Raw genomic sequence first — 24319 nt, 5'->3', positions numbered from 1 at the left:
GCCACCGTGACGGCTCCCGAACCGGCGACTCACGGGATCTTGTCATGGTGCCGCGGCATCCCCGATTATCAGCCACCTCGTAACCCTCTCTTAAAAAGGAAACTGTAGTTGTTGCCGTTCCTAAACCAAGAGTGTGAAAAACAACGATCGCTGATTCCTTTCCCGTTCCGAGTACGTCTTGCAAGTTGCAGCGTGGGGGTGTCCCGTTCACCGCCGAATCTCGGAACGCGCGAGCGACGCGACGTTAATTTGATTCGGCGAGGCGTCGCAGCGCCGCTGTTTTTAAGTACGCCGTGCTCGCCGCAAGGAACCGCAGCGGCACGACCGCACTCTACGATGGCCGGCGCCAAACTGCGCCACGCGCCCTCCCGCGTGGCCTTTTACTTCCGATTCCGTTCCGATAACGTCCACGTACGTGGACGTGTACGATGACGTACACACGTCCCCATAACGTACACACGTGCGATGTACGCGTCGTACGCGTGTGTCATCCCAATGGGGAGAGGGTTAATCGTTTTGCACGCCCCGGCATCGCTTGACCGCCGGGCGCAAGGCACGCGTCTCCGCGTGCATTATTCACGTCCCCCCCCAGCCTCTCAGTTGCGCCTCGCTCTGCGTTGCCTGGCAACGGACCATTCGAGACCGTGACTGGAGGAAAAGCGAGCGGGGGGTTTTTGTTGTTGTCGACGTGGAGAAGTGGAATGAGAGAGGGGTTTTTTTTGCCATGGTTATGAGGGGGAGGGGGGGTACGTTAATAAAATGTCATTCCTGTTCCGAATATCGGAAGCCTATTTCATTATTTGGCCAAATCTAAAGAGAACGTATATTTTGAGATGATATTTTGGGTAAACTCGACAGACAATATGGTGACCTTTCTTGCCAGCGTTAAAATATAACAACAGGTTTTACCCTTTCTGGCAATAAAACAGTTGTGTCCAGATGTTAAAACACCAAAACAGAATCCTTATTCTAGGAGTCCTGCCTGCATTACGTACTTGTGGCGAACATGCAAACAAAAAGCCATGCCCTGATAATCAATCGGTTTCAAAGACAATGCATCATCATACACTACCAGAGCATGTTTTTTGTTTGCATGTTCACCACAAGTACTGTGTGTGGTTACTGCAGACCAGGACTCCTTGAATAAGGATTCTGTTTGGCATCTTGACACCATTTTTATTGCCGGAAATGGTAAAACCCATTGTTATATCGAAAGACACTCTCCGTTTCGCTGTTTCTCAGTGTCTCTCGTCTCCCATGCTCTCTGTGTCTTCCTCTGTCTCCTCTTCTCTGTCTCTCGGTGTCTAATTTTGTCTCTCTCTGTGTCTACCGCCTCTCCAATGAGGCTACCACTGGTTTGTCCGGGACTCTTCTCAGCGGGAGGGTTCCCCATTGAGATGATGGAGCACGCTCATTGTTGAATGTCAGGCATGTGAGAGGAAACCGGAGTGCAGAGAAAGTCCACAGAGGGGGTCACACTGCAAGCTCTGCACAGTGGGATTCAATCCATCGCTCGACACAATTCCCTCATTATTCACGAACTTGCTATCCGCAATTTTGGCTATTCGCGGATCGCATCCGGAACTCAATAAGTTAAATAATTTCGTAGCTCAGTGGGCGTTACCTGGTAATATACAAAAAAGATATATAACATAAAATTTACCTTTCCTATACTTTGCACTCCTATCGTGTGTTGTACTGTTTGTTGTTGTAACGTTCTGACCTGGCCCTACTGGACATCTGTGAAAAATAGCTTCATAGCTCATCGGATTCCTCCCGATTCTCCTTTGCAGGTGGGTGCCCTCGTCCGTACATTGCCGCTCGATGCTCCGGTCGCCCCCAAGGTGGGCCCCGTACTCTGCTTGAGTTTCGTGTGACCGTCCCTCGTGTGTTGCTCCTGCTCCCCCCCTCGCCTCCCCCCCCCCCCCCCCCATGCCTCTGTGCAGGTGGACGAATCAACAGCCGCGACGTGTGGATGTACAACTCGCAGCTCAACGTGTGGGTGCGCGTGGCGTCGCTCGCAAAGGGAAGATGGCGGCACAAGATGGCCGTGCTGCACGGGAAGGTGAGCCGCTCTCCGCGATCGTCGCGGCGCCGTTTGGAATCGTAGTTCCTCATCCAGCGGGGGATTGATCGGCCGTGATCGATCCCGCTGCTGGATGAAGGCCTCCGCCGAGTCGTCTGCGATGACGTAGGCGAGAGAACAAATGAGCAGCCATTATGCCTCCTGTAAAGTCTCCGAGGCGGCGCCAATGATTGTTGTGTGTTACGTATATTCTGTCGGTTTTGCGTTGAATTAGGGCCCGTGTCTTAACAAGGGAGGGCTCCTTGCCGATGAACGTCTGGCAGTTTGCCACCGCTGGTTCAAGCGAGCCTGGCTCTGCTGGTGAAACCGGTCCAGAGTCTTGCTTGTGCTGAACCACGCCGTTGAAATTTCGCCCCCCCCCCCCCCCAAAGGCTCTGTATGTTCCAATGGGTTGTGTCAAACTTTTATATTTTTTTACGTGAGATGAGACAGATATGGGAAAGAAGCATTTTGTCTTGCTCATTTATCTATTTGCAATACGATGAAACCGGATCTGAAGACACCGTGCGGAAAAAACACATTTATGGGGGCACATTTATTTTGTATAGAGAACGCGGAAGCTGGTCCCATAGGCAGAGGAATTGAGGACGACTTGAGCCCAGACTTGATCAGAGGCAGGAAGTTGACAGCACAGACGGCTGGGGGGAAGGGAGATCCAGGCTATCGGGGACATCTGTGAAAATACTGGACGTCAGTGAAAACTAATGGACATCTGTAAAAATAAATAGAGCTTTATCGCTCATCCGATTCCTCCAGTATATCTACATATTCGGATTCTGAGGAGAAGGAGCGACCTCGCGAACGTAGCTGCACATCAGCGCCCACTCCGCACGTGGAGTCTCTCGATCGTTGCTGTGGGCGGCCGTGACATTTAATCATGCGCCTGAAGCCATTCTGCATGAACCCGGCTGTAGCGTTGTCATCCCTGTGAACCCCTGATCAGTTCTCTACCTTAATACAGACCAAATCAGCCCTTGTTGGTCACCCCGTGCCCTTATAAATATCAACGTTCATCCTACAAAGTCCAATTGCAAGGGAGAAACACAAACAAATAGACACACATTTTTTTTGCCCGTATCGAAACGGCTGTACACCGTATGGACTTTAAAACTCAATTTCCCTGTACAGGAATACGGGGTAAACCATATGGATTGACACGGTATGCGTTTGTGGGCCAGCAAAAGCATTGCAGCGGTGCGGCAATTAATCGAATAACATGGATTCGTACGCTCGCGATGCGTGCATCGAATGCCTCGCGTGGGAATCGATTCTGCCCTTGGTATCTGCTTCGTGTATTTGTGTCACGCAAGTCGAGGCATTCACCACAACATAAAATATATTTTGACAGAAAAATCTCTGTTGTTATCCCATATCTGTCAACCCATATGGTTTACCCGTATTCTTGTACAGGGAAATTTAGTAAAAACAAAAATCCTACATTTTTTTTGTAGATAGTTTCGTATATCTTAGTTAAAATGTAGACTTAAGTTTATTTCTCGAAAAGTTGTATGTGCTCGGAGAATGTGGTGAACTCTCAGTATAACTCTCAGATAACCGGAATGTTTGATTAACCGGCACCCCCCATTCCCCGTGGATGCCGGATAACAGGGCTTTCACGAGTTGAAACACGACACCCCACAATGCGTTGAATCGGAATGAGCGGTGAATCGTTCTTTGTCTATTGCACAGCGGGACGCATGGGGACACAGTGGGACATGGAGACACAGCGGGACACAGGGGGACACAGGGGAGCACAGTGGGACACACGGGGACACACGGGGAGACAGGGCGACACAGAGCCACACAGCGGGGCACAGCGGCACACAGCGGCACCAGTAAGATGAGCCAAGATGCACCTCACACTTGAATAGCAAGCATTTGGTTTCAAAGTTGAGCATTGCGAGTGGATGTTATCGTTGGCATGTGTGGACCGCAAGCGAAAGCGGCATATTTTAACACCCTGTCAATTGCTTCGAGAGCTGAATGGAGTTCAAAAGAACTCGAAAACAAATGCCTTGTAAAATACCCAACGCAGAAGATCGCTGGGTTTGATCTTCCACGAAGCTCATGGTCCACCCTCAACCGCATCCACAGCAGATGATGCAGCTACCTGATGCACAGATGGAAAATGTTTAACTTTCCAGTAGTGTGCAACTGTGGTCACCAAGAACACACCGCACAGTACAGCGTATATAACGATGCAATGCCCGCCGATCCACAAACACGAAGGAGACATCGCAGCGATGCTCCTGACGCCGTTATGTGGGCTTGTCCACCTGAATGTGACATTGCAGTTGCTGCTCTGCATCTACATCAGCAGCAAGAAGAAGAATAAGAATTAGGCAATGCCACGGTTAGACTGTTTCGTGTACAGGTGGATTGAATATGGAAACTGGATCTGTAGAACTAAAGATTGCGAAGAGCAGGAGAGGGGAGAGGGGGGAAATTGAATGGTAGGGGTGGCTTTAACAGTTATTTTAAAACCTAATCTAAAAAAAGACACACACACACACTTGCGTGCGCACACTCCGGCAAGTGTAAATATAGGTTAAAGGCGCAGCCCTGCAATTGCGTCCTCACGCCACTTTCAGTGTAAGGGCCTCCACCAGAGGGAGCTCTAAAGAGCCCCCCCCCGCCCGCTCGAGGGTGTTTTTGGCCTACTCTTCCTCGCTGGCCGGAAATCTTAGAACAGGCGCAAGTACCCACACTTTCCCCCACCACGCGGGACCTGCCGATCGATCGATTGTGGCGAACCCATTCATCATGCTGGGTGAGTGGAGGCACGGGCGGGATGGGTTTAATAAAAGTCGTCCCCTGTTGTTGTAAAGTGCCGCGCCAGGAGATTGAATTTAACCGGCGACCTCCGGATTGCAAGTCCAGGGCGCCGCTGAGCGTTACACGGACAAATCAGATTTTTTTTTTCAAAGGACACGCATATATATGTACGTGCGCACGCACAGTCCGTCAAATGTAAAAATACACGCATTTTCTGATACCCACTCTCTCCCACTCGCACGCCGATTACGCGCATCCTGTTGTCGCAGAGGAGCTCACGCGCTGCACACACGCACACGCCAGCACGCGCGGGGGTCACGTGCCCATCGCGATACGTCCAACGAGCCCCGCAGCCGCGAGCCCGCGTGCGATAGAGCGCGGAGCCGGCTCCTCACAGCGCGCGCGTGGAAAAAACTCCTAAACTCCCGGCAGAGAAGCCCGCTCCACAGACATCAGCTGGACGCAGCGTCGGCGTCTCCCCCGAGGTGCCTCCGGGGCCGTTTGATAACTTGCCGCGGCTCCAGTTCACCGCCTTTAAAGTCCACGCGTCAGGCTGTTTCCCCTTAGTGTGTTAGTTATCTTGCCCCCCTCCCCACCACCCCCCTTTTCCCCCTCAACCCATGTACATTTTCACCCCCCACCCCCTACGCAAGGTCCCCACTTGGCTGCGGCTGCGGGCCCCACACCCCCCCCCCTGCCACTACGTCCAGTCTCGTCAAGCCAAATCTGAATTCTTGCGGATTTTCTGTTCCCCACCCCCCCCCCACGGCAACAAACGCCAAAGAAAGTGCTGCCCCCTACTGTGGGCACTAGAGGTTATTCAAGGGCAATCGCTGAAGTAGTTGTGTGATATCCATTTCCGTGGACCGCTCTGCAAGAGGGGAAGGATTGCGGCCGTTCTGCGAGAAATCGGGTTCTTCCTCTCGTAACGTGACGTTAATAGCGCAATCGAGAAAACACGTGAGGATTTTTTTTTTTTACGAAAGTTTGCAAGGAGCTAAAATGTCGGTGACCACGGACATTCGAGCGTGCGGATTTCGGGGGCTCGGGCTTGCAAGCGCGACGGGCGGCTAACGGTGGCGGTAGTGCCGCACTCATTCGTTGGCATGGGGATGCGGCCGCGGCCGCGTCGCAGACAAGCTCCCTGCGTGCGATCTCACGCAACCGCTCTTTATTTCATTAATTTTTTTCCCCAACGAACAAGTGGCGGCTTGTGCAGCCGAACGACGCTCGCGTTTGGCAGATGTTTGCCAAGCCGGCGGTGCTGGTAGCGACGCAGCAAACGCCTCCCCAGCCGCGTCGCGCGACGGCCTTTCTCCCACTCTCCTCCCCCTCACCGCTGTCACCACCCGCCCGGCTGTTGTTTCCAAAAATAAATTTGCACGGCCGTGGTATTATTAAAGTTTTTTTTTATTGTCCGGGAATTTTTCGGACTGCCTGGGATAAGCTCTGATGCTGCAGCTTTATTTGTGGGGATTTAAAACGTGAAGGTGCAGCCCTTGAATTTGCTTGGCCACGCCACCGCTGGCGGACGGGACTGGAGCTTTGAGAGAGCGTCTCTCTACAGCGGTGTTTCTCAAACTTGTTTGGGCCCGCGGACCCACTCGGCCGATGTAAACATTTCCACGGACCACCCAGCCCACCCACCAAACCCCCCTGGTGATGAAAATCATTCACTTCTCTCTCTACACACCGGTGTGCTGTGCTAGTAACGGATTGGCACGTTCTGTGTACGTGACAGACCTTACTGATGGGCTGCGTCGGGTGGTGGTGGTTTTAACGACGCATTCATATTTATGCGACCTAACCCAAATATCTACGTTATAAAAATGATTAGAGTAGTCTCATCAGGGTAGTTTACCTAACTTAGTCTTTAAATTAAATATCACGACATAAAATATGAATTAATGTCCATAACGAGAGGTATAAACGTTGTCATTATTGTCCGGATCGGCCTGCATTGACATCACAGCCCCGTGCACCCCACCTGGAGGTTCACCATCTGGTGGTCCAGGACTACTAGACTCTTGAGAACCACCGCTCCAGGGGGTATTTCGGACGATGCTTCCACGCTGGCCAGATGTCCTTATTAGAGGTGGGACACCCACACTTTAGCCGACCACAGCGTGCCCTGTCAATCATGTAACTTATACAGTTCTGATGGACAGAGGCGGGGGGGGCGGGGAAAACTCGCGTTGCTTCGACTGCCGCGGCGAGCGACGGTAAAGAACCGGCAACCTCCGGGTTGCAAGCTCAGCGTGCAGACCGTTAAACCACGTCAGCGTCTCGTAGCGCTGCGTGCCACCGTTAAACTTAACGGGGAATTTCAGGAATGGACCCCACGGCTCAGTCCGCTTGAGACGCCCGTAAAAAAATGCTCGCAAACAACGAGGCTGGCCAGCCGGGGCACGGGACTTATTGTGGGCGCCGTCAGGGTTGTCAGCGGCCAGGAGACCACTCGAGGCGATGGCGCGTCCCGGGTCTGAATTCGTGCCACGACTTGCGCTGCCTCGGCACGTGGCGGCGTGCCCGAGGTCGCGATGAGACGGCGTCGTCCCGTGTGGGTACGGACATCGGTCAGCGCTGGGAGATCACTCGCGACAGCCACGGTGTGGGCTGTGCAGTGCTGACCTCTGCCCTCGGCACCGCCACTACTCTTTCAGATTGTGATAGGGTCTGTCACCAAATTAGTTTCACATTTGAGGGTCCTTGCCATGAACATCTCGGTCAAGCAAGGCTGATGAGACACTCTGTGTCAAGCAATCCAAAGTTTGCTTGTACTTGAATCAATGCTTGCTGAAATTGCGCACTCCCGGAAGGCCGTTGTTTACAGACCATTTTTTTTTTACGTGGAGAGATGAACATAGGAAGGAGACGTCTTCTCGTCTGCTTTGTTATTTGTCATTCTCCAGAACAACGTGAATAAAAAATTTGAGTTCTGTTTTTTTCATTTTTTTATTATTTTTCAGTCGGAGCCCAGTACAGAGCACAAACCGCGACGTAGGGGTGGGGTACAGAAACTCCGCGGACATCGGTCCCGAATGATGTGCACGTGAGTTTAGAGGAACTCACTGCTGCCCCACCGAGTGGGGACCGCGAGCGGGGTGTGTGGACTTTTATGTGGGAAGGGGAAGGTGAGAGAAGAAGAACATAACCCCTTTCCCGTTCTGATGACGTATTTACGTGTACGTCATCGATTTTTCTTCCGATTCCGTTCCGATGGCGTACCTGTACATACGTCATCGGACGTGTACGTCACGTACGATTCTCAAACGGTATGGTTAATAAAAGGCCATGCGGGAAGGTGGACGTGTGGCACAGTTTGGCGGCCAGCCATCGTAGAGTGTGGCCGTGGCACTACGGTTCTCTGCGGCGAGCACTATACAATGTCCTTAGAAACAGCGGCGCTACGCTTATATAAATAAAATTAACGGTAAGCGCTCGCGCTTCCCGAGATTCAGCGGTGAACGGGACCCACCACCCTGCAACTTGCAGATGTCTCGGAAACGGGAAAGGGTTAAGTACGGGAGTAGGGGTGGATATTTTGAGTTTGATCATCCAGGATAATACTTCGAATAATAATTCGCATAAAGGAATTCTCACGGCTGGCTGCTGTGAGAGGATATTTGAGTGAAGGCACGGAGGATGACAGGAGGTCGCGGTCGCGCTGAACAAAAAAAAGAGCGCCTCGAGCCTCATGCGGCGTGGATGCCCGTGGCATCACCGAACGCGCCGAATACCGGCGGGCACGCGCCACTCTCACTCCGACACGCGTTTGTTGTTGGCACGGTGGTGCAACCCTGGTCGATCGATATCTGAGGTGCTCCGGAAGAATCCGGAATTGTGTGTGTGTTTTTGCATCAAAGCCTGCATTGGTCAAGTGCTTGATATTTGCAAAACCCCAATACCGAGCGTTGGAATTCCCCTTTTGTTGACAAGTAAAGGTTCAGCCCTGCAATCGCATCCATTTTATAACTAGCCTCAACAGATGACTAGCCTCAACATATAACTAGCCTCAACATATAACTAGCCTCAACAAATGACTATCCTTAACAGTGGCAAGTGGGTTTGGCATAGCTCCAGTGGCTTCCTATTAGCAGAAAGAAGAGCGTTCCAGACGGCCGCAGTGACGCATCTGAACACGCGCAATGCCGGTGACCGCCTTTGTTCGATGGCCAGCCAAAAGCCGCTACCGAGCATGGCTGGAGTTCGTGTGATGTATGTGTACGTATGTATATTGGACTTCTTTCACACCGTACGTATCCAACCGCGCTACTCGCCGACGCTACTCGGCACGCTTCCCAGCAGCCTGTTAGAAGGCGACTGCGGGGTCAGCGACCCGTTGTGTTTGACTTGCGCTCGCACGCTCGCAGGTGTACGCCGTGGGCGGCTACGACGGGCAGACGCGCCTGAGCAGCGTCGAGTGCTACGACTCGTTCGCCAACCGCTGGACAGACGTGGCGCCGCTCAAGGAGGCCGTGAGCTCGCCGGCCGTGGCCAGCTGCTCGAACCGCCTCTACGTCATTGGCGGAGGCCCCGACGACAACACCTGCTCTGACAAGGTGGGCCGCCGAACGCCGCGGGCGTGCGTTTTGTGCCGCGGTGGCTAGGAGACGTTACCTACCTCGCCTGGTGTGCAGGAGGTCGTGGGTTCGGTCCCGACCCTGACGCCTGCTGTATATTTGGAGTTTGCGGTGTCCCTCTCTCACTGTGGTGGAGGGGATTTTTCCCTACACATTTAGGAAAAATGCATATTGATTGTTTAGATAATTTTGCTGCTCTAAATTTTCACGTGATAAGCCACTTCGTTGAGCTATTATTTGTGGCCAGGTCGCTTCTTAAAAAGAGCTATACAGCTCAGTGGATCTTACCTGGTAAAATAAAAATAGTTTTGTTTGCGCACGGACTGCCACGACTTATATATAGGTATTTTTCATAAGTGACCTGGCAAATGATATTTCTGTGGCTTTTCGCGTGGAAATGTATAGCAGCAAAATACTCTAAACGCGCGATGTTGATTCTAAATGTGGAGGTAAAAACCGGAGGACCCGGAGAAAAATCCACGCGAAAACAGAGAGAGAGAGAGAGAGACACGTAAAGTTAATGCAAATGCAATCCTAATGGTTGGCCAATTTTTGACTCGTGCAGAGAGAACCCGGAGACTCGTATTGAGACCCATAGACTTGCACAGACCCCATAGACTCACACAGAAACCCCTAGACTCCTATAGAGACCCATAGGTTTACAGAGAGACCCATAAACTGCCCTTGAATTTCACAGCACCGTAGTAGGCAACACGTGTACGGATACAAAGTGAAGCCGGCTTGCTCCTCCTGATATTCCGATGGCCGAGCACGGCGCATCACCTGCATCACCCGTCTCCTCCTCCTCGCTGTTAAATCCAGGTGCAGTGCTACGACCCGGCGACCAACACCTGGCTACTGCGCTCCTCCATCCCCATCGCCAAGCGCTGCATCAGCGCCGTGTGCCTCAACAACCTCATCTACGTCTCCGGAGGGCTCACCAACAACATCTTCTGCTACGACCCCCTGGAGGACTACTGGATGAACGTGGCCACCACCTTTAGCAAGCAGGTAGGGTGACCCTCCCCCCCGCCCAACCCGGAGCGCCCAGAAGAGGGGGAAACGCTCGATCCCGCGCGGACAGAACGGTTGGCGTTCTCATTTTTGTCACCCGGGGGCCTGCTACCGGGGGATGGCTCTGACACGAGTTGCCTCCCTCCCTCCCTGCTCCCCGCCCCACCCCCAGGAGAGCTGCGGCATGACGGTGTGCAACGGCAAGATCTTCATCCTGGGCGGGAAGAGCGAGAGCGGGGAGGCCATGGACACGGTGCTGTGCTACGACCCCGGCTCGGGCATCCTGACCGGCGTGGCCGCCATGCCGCGGCCCATCTGCTACCACGGTTGCGTCTCTATCCACCGCCACCACAAGCACTGAGGCCCCCGCCCCACACGCCCCGCCCCCCCCCCCGCCCTCCCTCGCCTTCCCGACGCGTGGCCGCTGCCGCCCGGCCCCCTCACCGCAGCCCCGCTGCCGCCCCTCTCCTCCATCCGGCGCCGCCGGCGTCACCGTGCGTCGCGACCCCACGGCCGTCGATCTCGTGTGCGGCCGCTTACGAGCGCCCCTCTTCCGCTGGTGCATCCGAGGGGGGCTACGGCACGGAGCCCTCGTGGGACTGATTCGGGAGAGGGGGGGGGGTAAGCAGGGCCAGGTGCGGGGTTAATGACCCCCCCGTTGCACGTGACTCGAGTTGGTACAAATCAAGCGCAGCGTCGCCACGCCGTCTACACGCGGCCTCAAGCCGTGCACGTCATTGGCGCGGCTCCATTTGGAGGACCAGGGCAGCAAGGGCGAAATTCTTCCGCGCAACTTGTCGCATCCGCTCATCGGTCAGCCAAGTGAGGCCAAGCTGCGCGCACACCGAGCAGACGCTGCCGAGGCGAAGTCCATCGATGGGCGGCACACTCAATGGAGAAGCAGCCCGATTAAAAAACACACTGTGCACACGCACACACGACACGCGCGCGCCTGGAGACGATCGTCACCGAGCGAGCGCTGCGGCGGCCGCACCGGAACTTAACGCCTAGACCACGCAAACAAACAAAAAAAACTCGGCTGCACGTGGAGATGCCGTGCTGTTGTTTTGGCATGGACAATTACGCACGTGTCAGGCGACGCCGGAGAGCCAGGCTCTCTCTCTTTCTCTCCCCTGCGAGTCTGTGAACCGTGGCCGTTGCGTTCGACGGCAGCTCTGAGCGCCGCTCTCACGTTAACCTGATTATGCAGTCCAGTGGCGCTGTGGGGGGGTGCTGTGCCACGTCCCTGCGGGGCTGCCTTATTGCCTGGCATTAGCATCCTGCTGTCAGGTCGTGTGAGCGCCACGTGGCAAGAGCTGCGAGCTCTCTGCTGTGTGTGCGTGCGTGTGTCAGGGTCTCCCGTTAGCGCGTGGCCTTAGGTCTGGGAATCGTTTCTGTGGCTGGTTTTTGGGTGGGCATTAGTCAAATGCGTATTTATAACGCATTTATAATATAAAAATCCCTGTGTATATTTAAGTTGGGGAAAATGTTGCGTTCGAAAAACGACGGTCGATATGGAGATTTTTTTCATTTTAGTTTCTACCCCAACACAAACCCGAATTCTTGAACATTTCTATTTGTTGAAAAAAATATTTGAAAAGAAAAATATACCACCAAGTATGTATTAACATGTACCACCAAGAACTAAATAAGCAGTCAATGATAGCAGATCAAAAACAATACCATCCACGAACATGCCTTTTACTGTCACTTGATGCACTTGAAGGCAATGCTCTTTCTGATTGCCTGCGTTCAGCATTTTTCAAAAATCGCTTCTGGCAATGGGGCATCAACCCTTTCCCGTTCCGATGACGTGCGTGTACGTCCACGTATGTCATCAGTTTTTCTTTTGATTCCGTTCCGATGACGTATGATTAACACGGTTTGCTACGTACGGTGCGAAACTAGTTCAACATGCATACAAATACTAAAATAAAATAACTTAATCGGTACCGAAGCTCCCACAAGGTGTGTGACAGAGTTTGGCACCAGCTATCGTAGAGTGCGTTCGTGACGCGACAGTTCTCTGCGGCGAGTGCAATTTCTTTAAAAGCCACGGTGCTACGCCGCTCTAAATAAATTAAAACGCTGAACCGCTTGCGTGTTCCGAGATTCAACGGTGAGCGGGACACCCCACCCTGCAACTTGCAGTCCTCTCGGAACGGGAAAGGGTTAAGATTTATCGCTGGGGATGAGAACGGAGGCCGTTGAAGTGCTCGCGGGGAGATCTCGTGCAGCAGCCCTTGGTCCGAGGTACGCTGTGGGCTTCTCTGAGCGGACATGTGCTGGGGTCGAAGGCCCCTTTCAACATCGACAATAACCCATTGTTTTTATAGTTGAAGAGGATTGATTCAATTAGTGGATTATATTTTGATGGCACGGGAGCAGTTGGCGCACTGAAATCTAATTTTTTTATTGAAACCTAGTTTCTTTAGAACGGCTTTTTGTGTCAAGTTGTTGTGGTCCTTCCCCGGCGCCTCTGAATAGCACGGTTGGCTATGTACGGCGCGAAAGAAGTTCAGTGTACACACATACTGCATTGCGAACCCGGCGATTCCTGGCCACGCTCTGACAAATGTCACCGATAACAGCCTATGATGTGTGTGTTTGTGTATAGCTGTGGGGAGCGGTGGTGCAGCGGTTAGCACACTGTGCTATGGACCTAGCGACCCGAGTTCGATTCCCGCTCACGGCCAACACCGGTGACGATTATCTGAACCGGTCCTGGGCCTCCCCTCGGTTGACTCGGCCTCAAATGAGTACCTGGAGCCGGTGCGTAAACATCGCCACCAGGGAGACAAAGGCGGCCGGGCGTGGTGCTGGCCACCCACCCCTTCGTGTGCCGTGCCGGCCTTCATAGGTGCTGCTCGCTAACGGCACTTGCCCCAACAGTCCGTTAAGGCTACACAGGGGGGGAGGGGGGTCTTTGCCATCTATCGCAGTGGCTGTACGTGCACGCAGAGACACGTGGCCCGTTGCGGTCTGCGTGCTCGTCACTTGGTATACGCAAGCGCTGCTGTGCTGCAGCCGTGCTATTTGATAGGATTTGCATAAAAGCACTCGCTCTCTCTGCAAGGCGGGGCTTGCTGGGATCACAATCCTGGCCCCTCCTAGTGACCTTGTTTAAACGGGAGCGGCGGCGGGGTGCACGACGGTCAATGTTAAATGTAAAAAAAAATGTTGAATGGGGAAAAAAAGATTGCTGACGCCCGGGGAAACTCTGTGGTGCCCATTGTTTAAATGTGCCCATTTTTTGCACCGACGTTTTTGTTGACGACTATAAGGAGTTCTGCAGCAGGGAGCGGTCGGCCCTTCTTTGACCTCTGCGATGCCGCTCGGTTGTGTTTTCGTCGCCATCGTCGCCATCGTCGCCGTCGTCGTTTGGAACGAGTCCTGTGCGTCTCCCGGGGAAGGTTGCCGTGCGGCGTCCACCGATGGTACCGAACCGCCGCTGCGGTGCCGTAACTGGCGCCGTCATCGTGAAAAGCGATCAGCCGAACACGTAGGGCGCTTCGTGAGTGGGTGCGCGAGATTCGGTGCTGTGGATTATGTCGATGCCGCGCCGAGTGGTGGACCCAGTCGATGAACGTTACGGGAGCAGTGTTTTGTTCTTGGAAAGTAAAGGTGAAGCCTTGCAATGCCCGATCGTGCCACCGCGGTGACCGATCGCACCACTGCCGGCAGGGAAGGTCCTGTACGAGAGGGAGCTCGAGTGAGCCCCTGCAGCGGTGCATGTGGCCTACTCTTACAAACTGGCCACACACCTTGACCCCCACCACACGAGACCTGCCGATGGATAAACTGCCGTGTGCCCGTTTACACCGCTGGCTGATCAGAGGTGGTGGCGAGTTCAGAAACGTTGCCGTCGTTTCGACTGCCGCACCAGAAGAACAAAGCGGTGACCTTTTGATTGTCCAGTGTGCCAATCGTGGCATTTTCAAAAAAAAATTCATTAAAAAAATCATAATATTACACCTTGGTGCTTTGTCCACCAAAGTTTAGTGTTGTCCTTCCGCCGCACCTCCGATTAGCACGGTTGGCTACGTACGGTGCTAAGGAAGTTCAACATACCTCTATACAGAATCCGGATATTTATTTTTACTGGAGGAATTCGATGAGCTAAAAAGCTCTTTTTCACAGATGTCCAGTAGGGACGGATAAGAACGTTACAACTACAAACAATACATAAACAGGATAGTAGTGCAATGTACAATAAAAGTAAACAAATCACCCAAACACATACAAATCCAAGACTAAATCATCTGCATCCTTCCAGGCAAAGCCCACCGAGGTGTTAACTTATTTTTCTAAAGCGACCTGGCCACAAATGATAGCTCAACAAAGTGTCTTTTAATTTGGACATTTATAGCAGCAAAATAATCTCAAAAGTCGAAGGCCATCAGCATAATTCTCGGTTTGTCTCCGTGGTACACATTTTGCACAGGGGCGTGGGAGGGGGGGGAGGGGCTTGCGCCTCGTGACCGTCGGACGAGTCGACGTCACACAGAGGTCGCCTTGCGCGTGACGCTGGATGCGCAGCCAATGGAAGGCCACGAGCGAGCCGGCGTGGAGGGCCCGAGGTTGAAGGCAACGGGGAGAGAAGCGGGTGTGGCCGGAGCTGCGCCCGTGTCGGCAGAATCGCACGCAAATGTGGACCGCTACGTGGACCGCTTGCTTGCCAGTAACCCCCCCCCCCAAGGCGTTTGCGAGCGGTACCCACGCGGCGTTCGAAGCGACGTCTCGCGTTCGGCTCGTTGCGGCCTGCGTACATTGAACTTCTTTCGCACCGCCGTACGTAGCCGACCGTGCTAATCGGAGGTGCGTGGGACGGACAACAACCTAAATGCACGAAAGGCAGTTCTAAAGCAGCAGTGAGTTGTCAATCTTGATGATTTCAAAGTGCACAGCTCCCAGTGGCCGCAGAAGTGCACCTGGAAGGGCTGCGATGCGGTGACCGCATTTTTGCATGCACCTGGAATGAAGCGTCCGACGTGAAGGTAAAACCCAAAAAACTGTACAGCACAACTTGAAACACCGTCGCCGACACACCACTTATGTCCTTGCGGTGAAGCTTGCCGATAGGAAACTTGGTCGACGTGAATGGGAACCCACAGAGGTGTTTTGAGCAAAGTGTATGGAGTTTAGAAAACTTAAATAAGCTTTTATTAACCGGTGCTTTGGCGTTTGTTCATGTGTTTTTTTGTCCTTACTAATTTAACAAGGTTACAGGATGAGCTTAGCTGTGTGTCGTCGCGTATAAAATACAACGATAACTGTACATTTTAACTTTTTGAAAATGCGTTGGTTTTTGCCGGCATTCTGAATGCATTGTAAACCATACGAAATTATATTGTACATAGAACAACAAAGATTTACTATCCTATGAATAACAGTTTGCTTTCGAACACATTGCACACACACACACAACATCCTACCCTTTATGACAGTACGTTTCAAATGGAGTTTTTGTAATTGTAAAAGTTTATCAATTCTGCACGAACTAACACATTGAAAAGTACAAACAGTGATTGAAAGTGTGTAAAACAACCCCTAAAAAATATTATAAATATGTTGGATCGCTGGAGCTGGTCGAACGATCTTGTTCATGAGGCAATCGGCGTGGCCCTGAGTGGAAGTAGATTTATTTACCATTCTTGCTGATGATAACAGAACATTTACATTGTGATATTTATCATAGATTTTGTATAATTAATATAATATTGCTCTTTTTTTTTCAAATACAGTATGTGTCTGACTTAAGTTGAAATGTTGATAATATAAATGAGATAGTTGTTTTTTTCCTGAGGATCCTTCTGGGTACATTTGAGCCCAGGGTTAAACATAATGCGAGACTTTTGGTGTCCGCAGTGTCAATGTCGGTTAAACTCGTGACATTTACCATTGGTCGTGTTGCTCAGACAATTGGAGTGGCTTTCCTGACGAGTCGTTACATTTTAAAACTCATTTTTTTAAGGCCAGAGAATTAAACTGGCTCAAGTTATTAAATTTGAATGGTTTTATTTTGCTGACATTTTTTTCTCTCCCATTTTATACATTTTATTAATTGCATTTTGTGTCTAAGAAAGCGTGCGTGTCAAAATAGTGGTGTAAATTGACATGTGGATTTTCTCTAATTGTTAATGTGAATTTCGTTGTTTCTACCAATTAAAGAAATAAATATATATCGTAATGGAGCCATAAGTTTTGCCTCAGGTGAGAGTTGTAAAGATTAATCACAGATGGTTTATTGTTGGTGGTGTATCCAGTGATGGTGATGTGTTTTTTTTGGTGGACCTCCCCATTCGCTGTTATTGACTGGCATTACAATTTTGCCCATTTTCCACTGACATATTCGAGCCAAGCCAGCCCGGAGCACCTCACAGTTCGGGTGATTTCTCAACTGTTTGCTGAGCCGAACCGAACCAGGACCAAACCACGAGGCTCTGGTCTCACGAGACATCTGAATATGAGTTGGGGCCAAGCAGGGCCAGGGGCAACCTGGTTTCATCATCTTTGTCGTTCATTGTGCCGGTCACATAGTCGACGCGCGTTCGATTTATCAGCGGCACGGCTCGGGTTGTGGAGTGGAAAAGAGCTATTTTGAGAAGCAATACGAGCATAATACAGATCGGAGATTCTTAATTACCCCCCCACCACACTTTTCATTTTCAAACACGTGGGACCGACCTGTGATCAACTTAATGGCCAAAGTGAGCAAATCGCGTTGAATGTGTTGTTGACTTTCCGCACGTTCATGGCTCCAGCAAGTTGCATCTGGTGCCAAGAGCACCACCATAACATAGGGCACTCGGCATTCACCGATGCGTGTTACGGTTTACGACGTATCATCAAATATGACTGTCAAAACAAGCGCGGTGTGCATGCAGTGCATTCGTCCACTTCCTTCCCAAGGCGGTGATGCATCTCGTATGTCACCTGCGAAATCGTATATGGGTGGACACCTGCAAGGAATTTAGTCGTGCCGAGTGCTATGGATCGGCACCAGGGATACATAGTATTTTTGTAACGTTAAATTGTAATGAGCAAAATATTTAAACAGTCATATGATGAATATCTATCATGACTTAAAGCTTTCGTGAATGCAGGAGTTCATACTATTTGGGTCTTTCGGTGAAGTCACGTAGATATAAAAAAATAAAAAAAATCACGACGTTTCGATCGCAACACAAGCAATCATCTTCAGGTGAAAAAATACAGCTGTCTTTTTATTGTTCTATTTACGTGACTTTACCGAAAGACCCAAAGAGAATGTCTATCATGTCAGCCACGAGAGGTTAGTGGATTGGCGTAGCAGCTATTCGGCCGCTGGGGAGGTTTCCCAGTGGGGGCGAATGTGTATTTGCGTTAACTGTGGCAATGAAGATTATGTAATATTTGTGTTCTCGGTTTGTTGAAAAGCTGTTTCAAGAGGGCCGCTCGGTTGTTTTTTGACTGTCGATAAAGGTTGCATTGTGTATCTTTAAGGGGTTAAGGTTTTTTTTAATCTTTCACGTAGTTATTCATAATCTACCACATATGCATTGCCCGTTGTGTAATACTGTTGTTGTTGGCTTTGTGGGAAAAAAACGACGGTTTCCGTTTTTAAAGCGTTTGCGCCGGGTGATTTTTTTGTTGTTGCTGTAAAAATGCAAAGTATTTAATTAATAAATAGCTCAAAACAATGTCAACTCCGCGTGTATATTTCTTAATCACCTGCCCACCATGCATCGTTTTTTATTTGTTTTACTCGACACCCAAGGACATGTTTAGTCAATTCATTGATTTTGTTGGCATTGAATTGAATAGGCAGTGCAATTAGCTCTGACTTTTGACCATGTGTTAGTCAAAGTCTCCTACAAAAAAAGGAATAAAAAAATATATGTGCATATATTTTGTTGTGTCTCTGTCCAGCATGTGTTTGTTCTTGGAAAGTATTTCAATAGCAACGATAGCAAGACATGTGACATCACATGGCACATTTCGAGAATTACCCGCTAAACTACTTAAATTTAGACGAACCTGGTCTCTCGAGTTCTCACCTGGTTAAACAATATAAACTTGAAACGTGATCATCGATCGAGGGGAAAAGGAGTGGCGCACTTGCTATAAACTTTTTTTTTTGGTGCGAATTATTTTAGTGCTAGGTTTTGTCTCCCAAGTTTTGGGCAACTCTTCGAACGATTTAGCCGGTTTTCTTTCCGCTAAGTCGCTAAGAGCAATACTTTCTCGATAGTAAAGTTGAATTCATATTGGACCATCTTTACAAGAGAGTTGCTATTTCCCCCCGCCCCCCTATTGCAGACAGATGGATAGAGCTTATGCATTAATTGAACTTCTGCAGCGCAATAGTACCCGTTCTATAACTATTGTGATCCATAAGGAAGTCGTCCATCATAGCTTCGAATAACAAGCTATACATATCTGACCTCTCCTCTCAAAAGCATCTACCAGCATCGCCCATTATTGTCGTTATGCATGTGTAATGGCAGGGTGCCACCTGTCGGCCTGGAGGGGTAATCGCGGTTATGGGCAAGTTATGTAATTGTAGTGACATCACGGATGTCACTGTGTGGTGCCGGCCCTATAGAGGCACAGCGTGCAATGTACTCACATCACGGACATCACGTATGTAGCGACATCGTGAATGTCGCTCTAGCGAGGCACGGCGTGCGATGCATCGTCATCGCGTACACCCCGTAGATGGGTGTAGTACCAACCCTAGAGGGGGCTCGGTGAGCGCTGGGATAGCGCGCAGTGGCACCACGCGTGGCGTGCAGTGCCGACTCTTACAGGATGGAGTGTGAGAGTGTCAGCCATGGGATGAGGCTACCCCAGGCCATGGCACTCTGGTTGACACTGGAACGCACGTGACCAGTAAGATCTACACAGGGGCCCCAGGTGGGGGCTCAGGGGTGGTCACGTGTCAGGGTGAGATCCTACGGGAAGGGTCGAGAAACAACGAGAGGTTTCTCGAAGGTGCGGGGCCAGCCACGACCCGGGAGCATATAAACCACGTCCACACAGGGACCAGGGCTCAGCGTTGCTGTTGTCATCTGAAGATCTACGATCTACGTCCAAGAAGAAGTCACCAACACGTGGACGAAGACCGTCCGTTGTAGCTACTCCCAGTAACTAGCTTAGTTAGCCTGGTGGTCCTCCACCTTAGGTTATCTGGTAAAGGGGCAGTAACCCCTTTGTGTTAATGTGTTGATTATAATAAATGTGTTACCTCCAAGAAGTACATCTGCAACTCAGTTGAATCCACTACATGATGACCAATTATAAGGGGGCGTATCTGGGGTAAGGGTGAAAGGCAGAGTCAGTTTGGAAGCTCCGGTAACCTGCTTGAAGGTTCTGGAAGGGGGCGTGGCCGTAGGCCGGGCTTGTCCGGAGGTATATAAGGGGGACCGAACCAGAGGTCCTGGCTGCGTCGCTCATCGCCGGCATCTCTCTTCATGATCCGGCCACGTGGCCGATCTTCTGCAAGGTTCTCATCGTCGTCAGTTGGACGCCGACGATGGGGTTGTGTAGAAGGGTCAGCTATGTGTAGATATTTAGAGACATTTACATACATGTATCGCCCAGTGTTGTGCTCAGTGTGAGAATACGACGTGTCTCGGAAGTCGCTCACTGCACATGTAACAAGTTGATGGCGCATCGATTACACTCGATTATGGCAATAAGGTGATGATGTAGGTGCAGCCTTTGTCAATACACTGTTGGGTGAGGGCATTCTCACACCGTTTGGGACACGGGGCGTATGCGACTTGCTGGTCACTACGGGTTGAAGGCGAGGAGACCATGGGAGTATAGTCAGTGCCGGATTAAACTAGTGCGGGGCCTGTAGCCTTTGTTATGAAGGGGCACTAAATAAAAAAAAACTTAAATATGAAAACACAATTGTTTAACTTGCATAGTAAAGTAATTGTATGTTTTTCATTTGCTATACAGCCAGATAATATGACAAATCGCTCACACAAAGGCACAAAGACAAAGGCTCCCCCCGTGTAGCCTTTAACAGACTGTTGGTGCAAGTGCTGTTAGCGAGCACATATGAAGGCCGGCACGGCACACACGTGGGTGGGTGGCCAGCACCACGCTCGGCCGCCTTTATCTCCCCAGCGGCGACGTTTACACACCGCTCCCAGGTACTCATTTGAGGCGAGGAGAAGCCCGGGACCGGTTCAGACCACCGTCACTGATGTTGGCCGTGAGCGGTGAATTGTACTCGGGTCGCCGGGTTCGTGAACGCAATGTAATGCTAATCACTGCACCACTGCTCCCCATGGTATAAATACACATCCTGCTCACGGTTACTTCATTCATGCCTTTCCGACAGGATGCAGCACTCTCACGGCACCCCTTTTCGATGCAGAGACGAATAATCTTTAGCAGCGTCCAACCGCGAACAGCCGAAACATCACTCCCTTGTCACTGGAAAAAAAAGACCTCATTTTGGTAAAACCGCATAGAGCCAAAGACGCGTTCGGTAAAGCCGCGTTGATCAAGATTCCCCTTGTACAATGTCACTGCAAATGTTGTGAATGAAATGGGCGATACAAGGACAAAGAACGTAAGCGACAATACAAATGAGACAGATTGTTTTTGTTTATTAAATCAGGACCCCAATGTACCATGCTAGTGTTAATATAATTCACGTGTGTGTAAAATTACACACATTATTCACCATATTTTCTGCAACTGTGATTGCCAATAAGGTACTACTGGTATGATGGGTATTGTTGCTGAGCAATGGAGTAGTGGTCCGGTGCAGTCTACGGTGAATGTGGGGGCCGATGTCCACCCCACCGTCCTCGCTAGGCAGGTGGGGCGGGACGTCCGCCCCTTCCGCTCCCTCCTGCTGGGCCCCCGCCGACCGAGTGATCAGGCCCCCCTCGTTAGCGCCCTCTCTGAGGGACATACTCGTGCTGCTGGCTCACAGCAGCAAGGAGTTAACCCACACACCCGCGGACGCCACAGCTAACGCTAACACGGCGCACAGCGGTAGGCCCACACCTGCGAGCGATTACCTCACCAACCGCCCGTGCCGCGGCTCCTCGTCCACTCTCGCAGTGCGTTTTCCCACGCAGTTGCTCCACACACAAATCACAGACACCACACCGATGCTCTGTGCTAACTTTTATTTGCGGCGCAAATATTTTGGGAGAAGAGCCTAGCCTACTGCTGCCTAAGTGCCCAGCCACTCAAACGTCCTACCACATACCTCGAAGCTGTACTCACAGCGTCGCACGGATGCTGTGAAGGTCAGAGGGAGGACGAGAGAAAACTTTACCTATCACTGCCTCGTAGCAGCACTCGCTGGCATCACATGGATGCTGCGAGCAGCTCGAGGAGGCAGGACGACAGGTCTTGGCGGTCCAGAGGTTGAAGACAACAGGCGGTGAATTGTCCCAGGCTCCCCTTTTTAAATCCTTTATATTAAGTTCGCATGCTTGCTTGCTTGCGTGCTTGCTTGCGTGCTTGCTTGCTTGCTTACGACCGTGTAAATCTTTCGGTCGTTTTTTAACCCACTTCCCGTGATCCAATCGAGCTGACATTTTCCACACAGACTCGTTGTGACAGACAATTAATGTTCGTGAAAAAAAATTCCCAAAATTTTACACTTTTTAGGCAAAAAAAAAATATTTTACATATATTCAAATAGAACTCATTCTTGGCTTTGGCTGAACGTCACAGTATAAGAGCCCAGAGCGTAACCCCTCCACAGGCCGTGGCGGAGTAGCGCAGTTGGTAGCGCCCTCGCTTCCCATGCCAAAGGTCACGGGATCGATCCCCGTGTCCTCCACAGGCGAATATATTTTAAATCCTTTATATTAAGTTCGCTTGCTTGCTTAGGACCGTGCAAATCTTTCGCTCGTTTTTTAACCCACTTCCCGTGATGCAATCGAGCTGACATTTTCCACACAGACTCGTTGTGTGTGACAATTAATTTTTGTGAAAATTTTTTTCCAAAATTTTACACTGTTTAGGGAAAACAAATTAAATATTTAATTACCAATTGCTTAATACTGGCAGACAATCATCTGACCCATAGATTGCAGCCATCTCAAGCCAGAGGACGAGAGGACTCTAGCCGCCACGCATATAAAGGATTTAGAGTGAAAAACTTTGTTTTTACGGGTTTACTTGTTATCCCCCTAACTTCAAAATCCCGGGGCCGCGCCGCACCGCGCAGCCAATTGTGTGCCTACCTGCGACCACCGCCCGCTTCCATTCCCTTACATGGAGTGCTGCACTGGCGGCCCCTGCTACCCTTTGTCCATCCAGCCATATTCCTTCTTGTGTGATGCACCCTGGGTAATCGGGACAGCCGCCCGGCTGGCGAATCACACACCTCATTATCGTCAATTTGTGTTGGGACCGCGTCGATTGCACCCCTAATTGGGCCACTCTTTAGGGGACGTTGGCGTTTAACCCCGATGCTTTTTTAGCGCAGGCAATCTAGGGACAGTCTCTTACGAGATGCCCCCATCGGTTGCATAGATAGCACGCCCCAGGGAAGGGTGGTGGCTCGTTAGGAGGCTCCTTGCCCACTCCCCCTTCCCCTCCCGAGGCGCATTTGTCCGAACTCTGCTTCTAATTGAGACACCCGCCCGGTTAGCCCCCCTACCGTAGAGCATCGCCCTCCCACCTTGGCCTAGACTACCTCCACTGTGGATTGCAGTTTGTTCACATTGTCGTGTACTTGGGTCACCTCCCCCACGTAAATAGGTCACATGGCCCGCGATATCTCCTATGCCAGTCTGTATCCCTGCCACTGATCCTGGGGTTGTCTCACTGGGTCCCGGAGGCTCCCTCGTCCCCCCCCCCTTACCGTCCTGGTGAGCTTCTCCTCTGGAAGAAGGCTTGCAATGGTGCACTCCCGTCCCAGCCCTCGAAACTGCACGCGCTCATGAGCAATTCTCTGACACACGCGCATGTGCTCGACAAGGGTGTTAAATGGGGGACGCGGGTAATTCGCATCTGGCTGCCACCACGATGTGCAAGTCTGATATCGCTGGACTTTCTTGGTGGCGAGGTCATCAATGATCTCGGCATCGTACCCCGGGCGTGCGCTCTGTGTGGCGCTGCGATCCCCCGATTTTGTTGTCTGTGCTTCTCGCTTTCTATTCCCCCCAGCCCCTCCCGATGTCGTGTATGCAGCTGGCCCGGTGAACCTTTTTGCACCCATACAATTTGAAGCCAACTCAGGGGCACCGCAATGTGATCTGTCCTGCGAGGGTCGGCCAATCTCCTGGCACCGGGAAACCGTGGGACTTTCCTCCTAGGGACCCTTCGGATAAAAACCCATTGCACCAGGCGATCCCCTGCCAGGACACTACGTGTGTGCGCTGCGTGTGTGTGCTCAGGGTGGGCACCAGGGGGGAGTCGCGGCGCTTGCAGAGTTGCTCCGAGGCCGTGGCACCACATGAACATCAGTGCTGATGAGCCTCAGAAAATTTAAACCGGTCCATTATTTTTCATTTCATGCTTGAAAACTGCTGGCGGGAGAGAATGGATACGAAGGAAGAAGCAACAACCGAGAAAAGAAAATGTTACTTGAACCGATTCAGAACTCCTCTGATCGATGGCGATGTGGGGCGGATGAACATTGCCATATCCTGTTATCGAGGATTTTTCTTTTTACGGATAATAGGATTACTTTTTCACGCAATATACCTGTATCCACTGTAAAAACTATGTAAGGACAACAGAAATCCGGTTATATAATGCGGGGCAGAGGGGAAATGCGTTTTAATCACGTACGTATGTTGAACTTCTTTTGCACCGTACGTAGCCATCCGTGTTAATCGGAGGTGCAGGACAGTAAGAGTGGGGATGCGGATAAGTAGTTATAATA

At 51.1% G+C, this 24319-nt stretch overlaps 1 protein-coding gene across 1 annotated transcript in view; it reads left to right on the top strand.

The window, feature by feature from the left end:
- The window catches only part of KLHL24 (kelch like family member 24), a 65013-nt gene extending 46873 nt beyond the window's left edge, over positions 1 to 18140 (top strand). Inside the window, exons 7-10 of the mRNA XM_078616775.1 lie at positions 1947 to 2065; positions 9235 to 9423; positions 10267 to 10455; positions 10631 to 18140. Of these exons, the coding sequence (XP_078472901.1) occupies positions 1947 to 2065; positions 9235 to 9423; positions 10267 to 10455; positions 10631 to 10819 (686 nt within the window). The 3' untranslated portion in view covers positions 10820 to 18140. The remainder of the gene's footprint in view (positions 1 to 1946; positions 2066 to 9234; positions 9424 to 10266; positions 10456 to 10630) is intronic.
- The last annotated feature ends 6179 nt before the right edge of the window (positions 18141 to 24319 follow it).

The sequence above is a fragment of the Lampetra planeri genome, chromosome 51 (genome assembly GCF_965212315.1).
Source record: "Lampetra planeri chromosome 51, kcLamPlan1.2.h2, whole genome shotgun sequence".
Taxonomy (NCBI): Eukaryota; Metazoa; Chordata; class Hyperoartia; order Petromyzontiformes; family Petromyzontidae; genus Lampetra; species Lampetra planeri.
The sequence above is the reverse complement of the archived record's forward strand: the minus strand, read 5'-3'. Positions and strand labels throughout refer to the sequence as shown.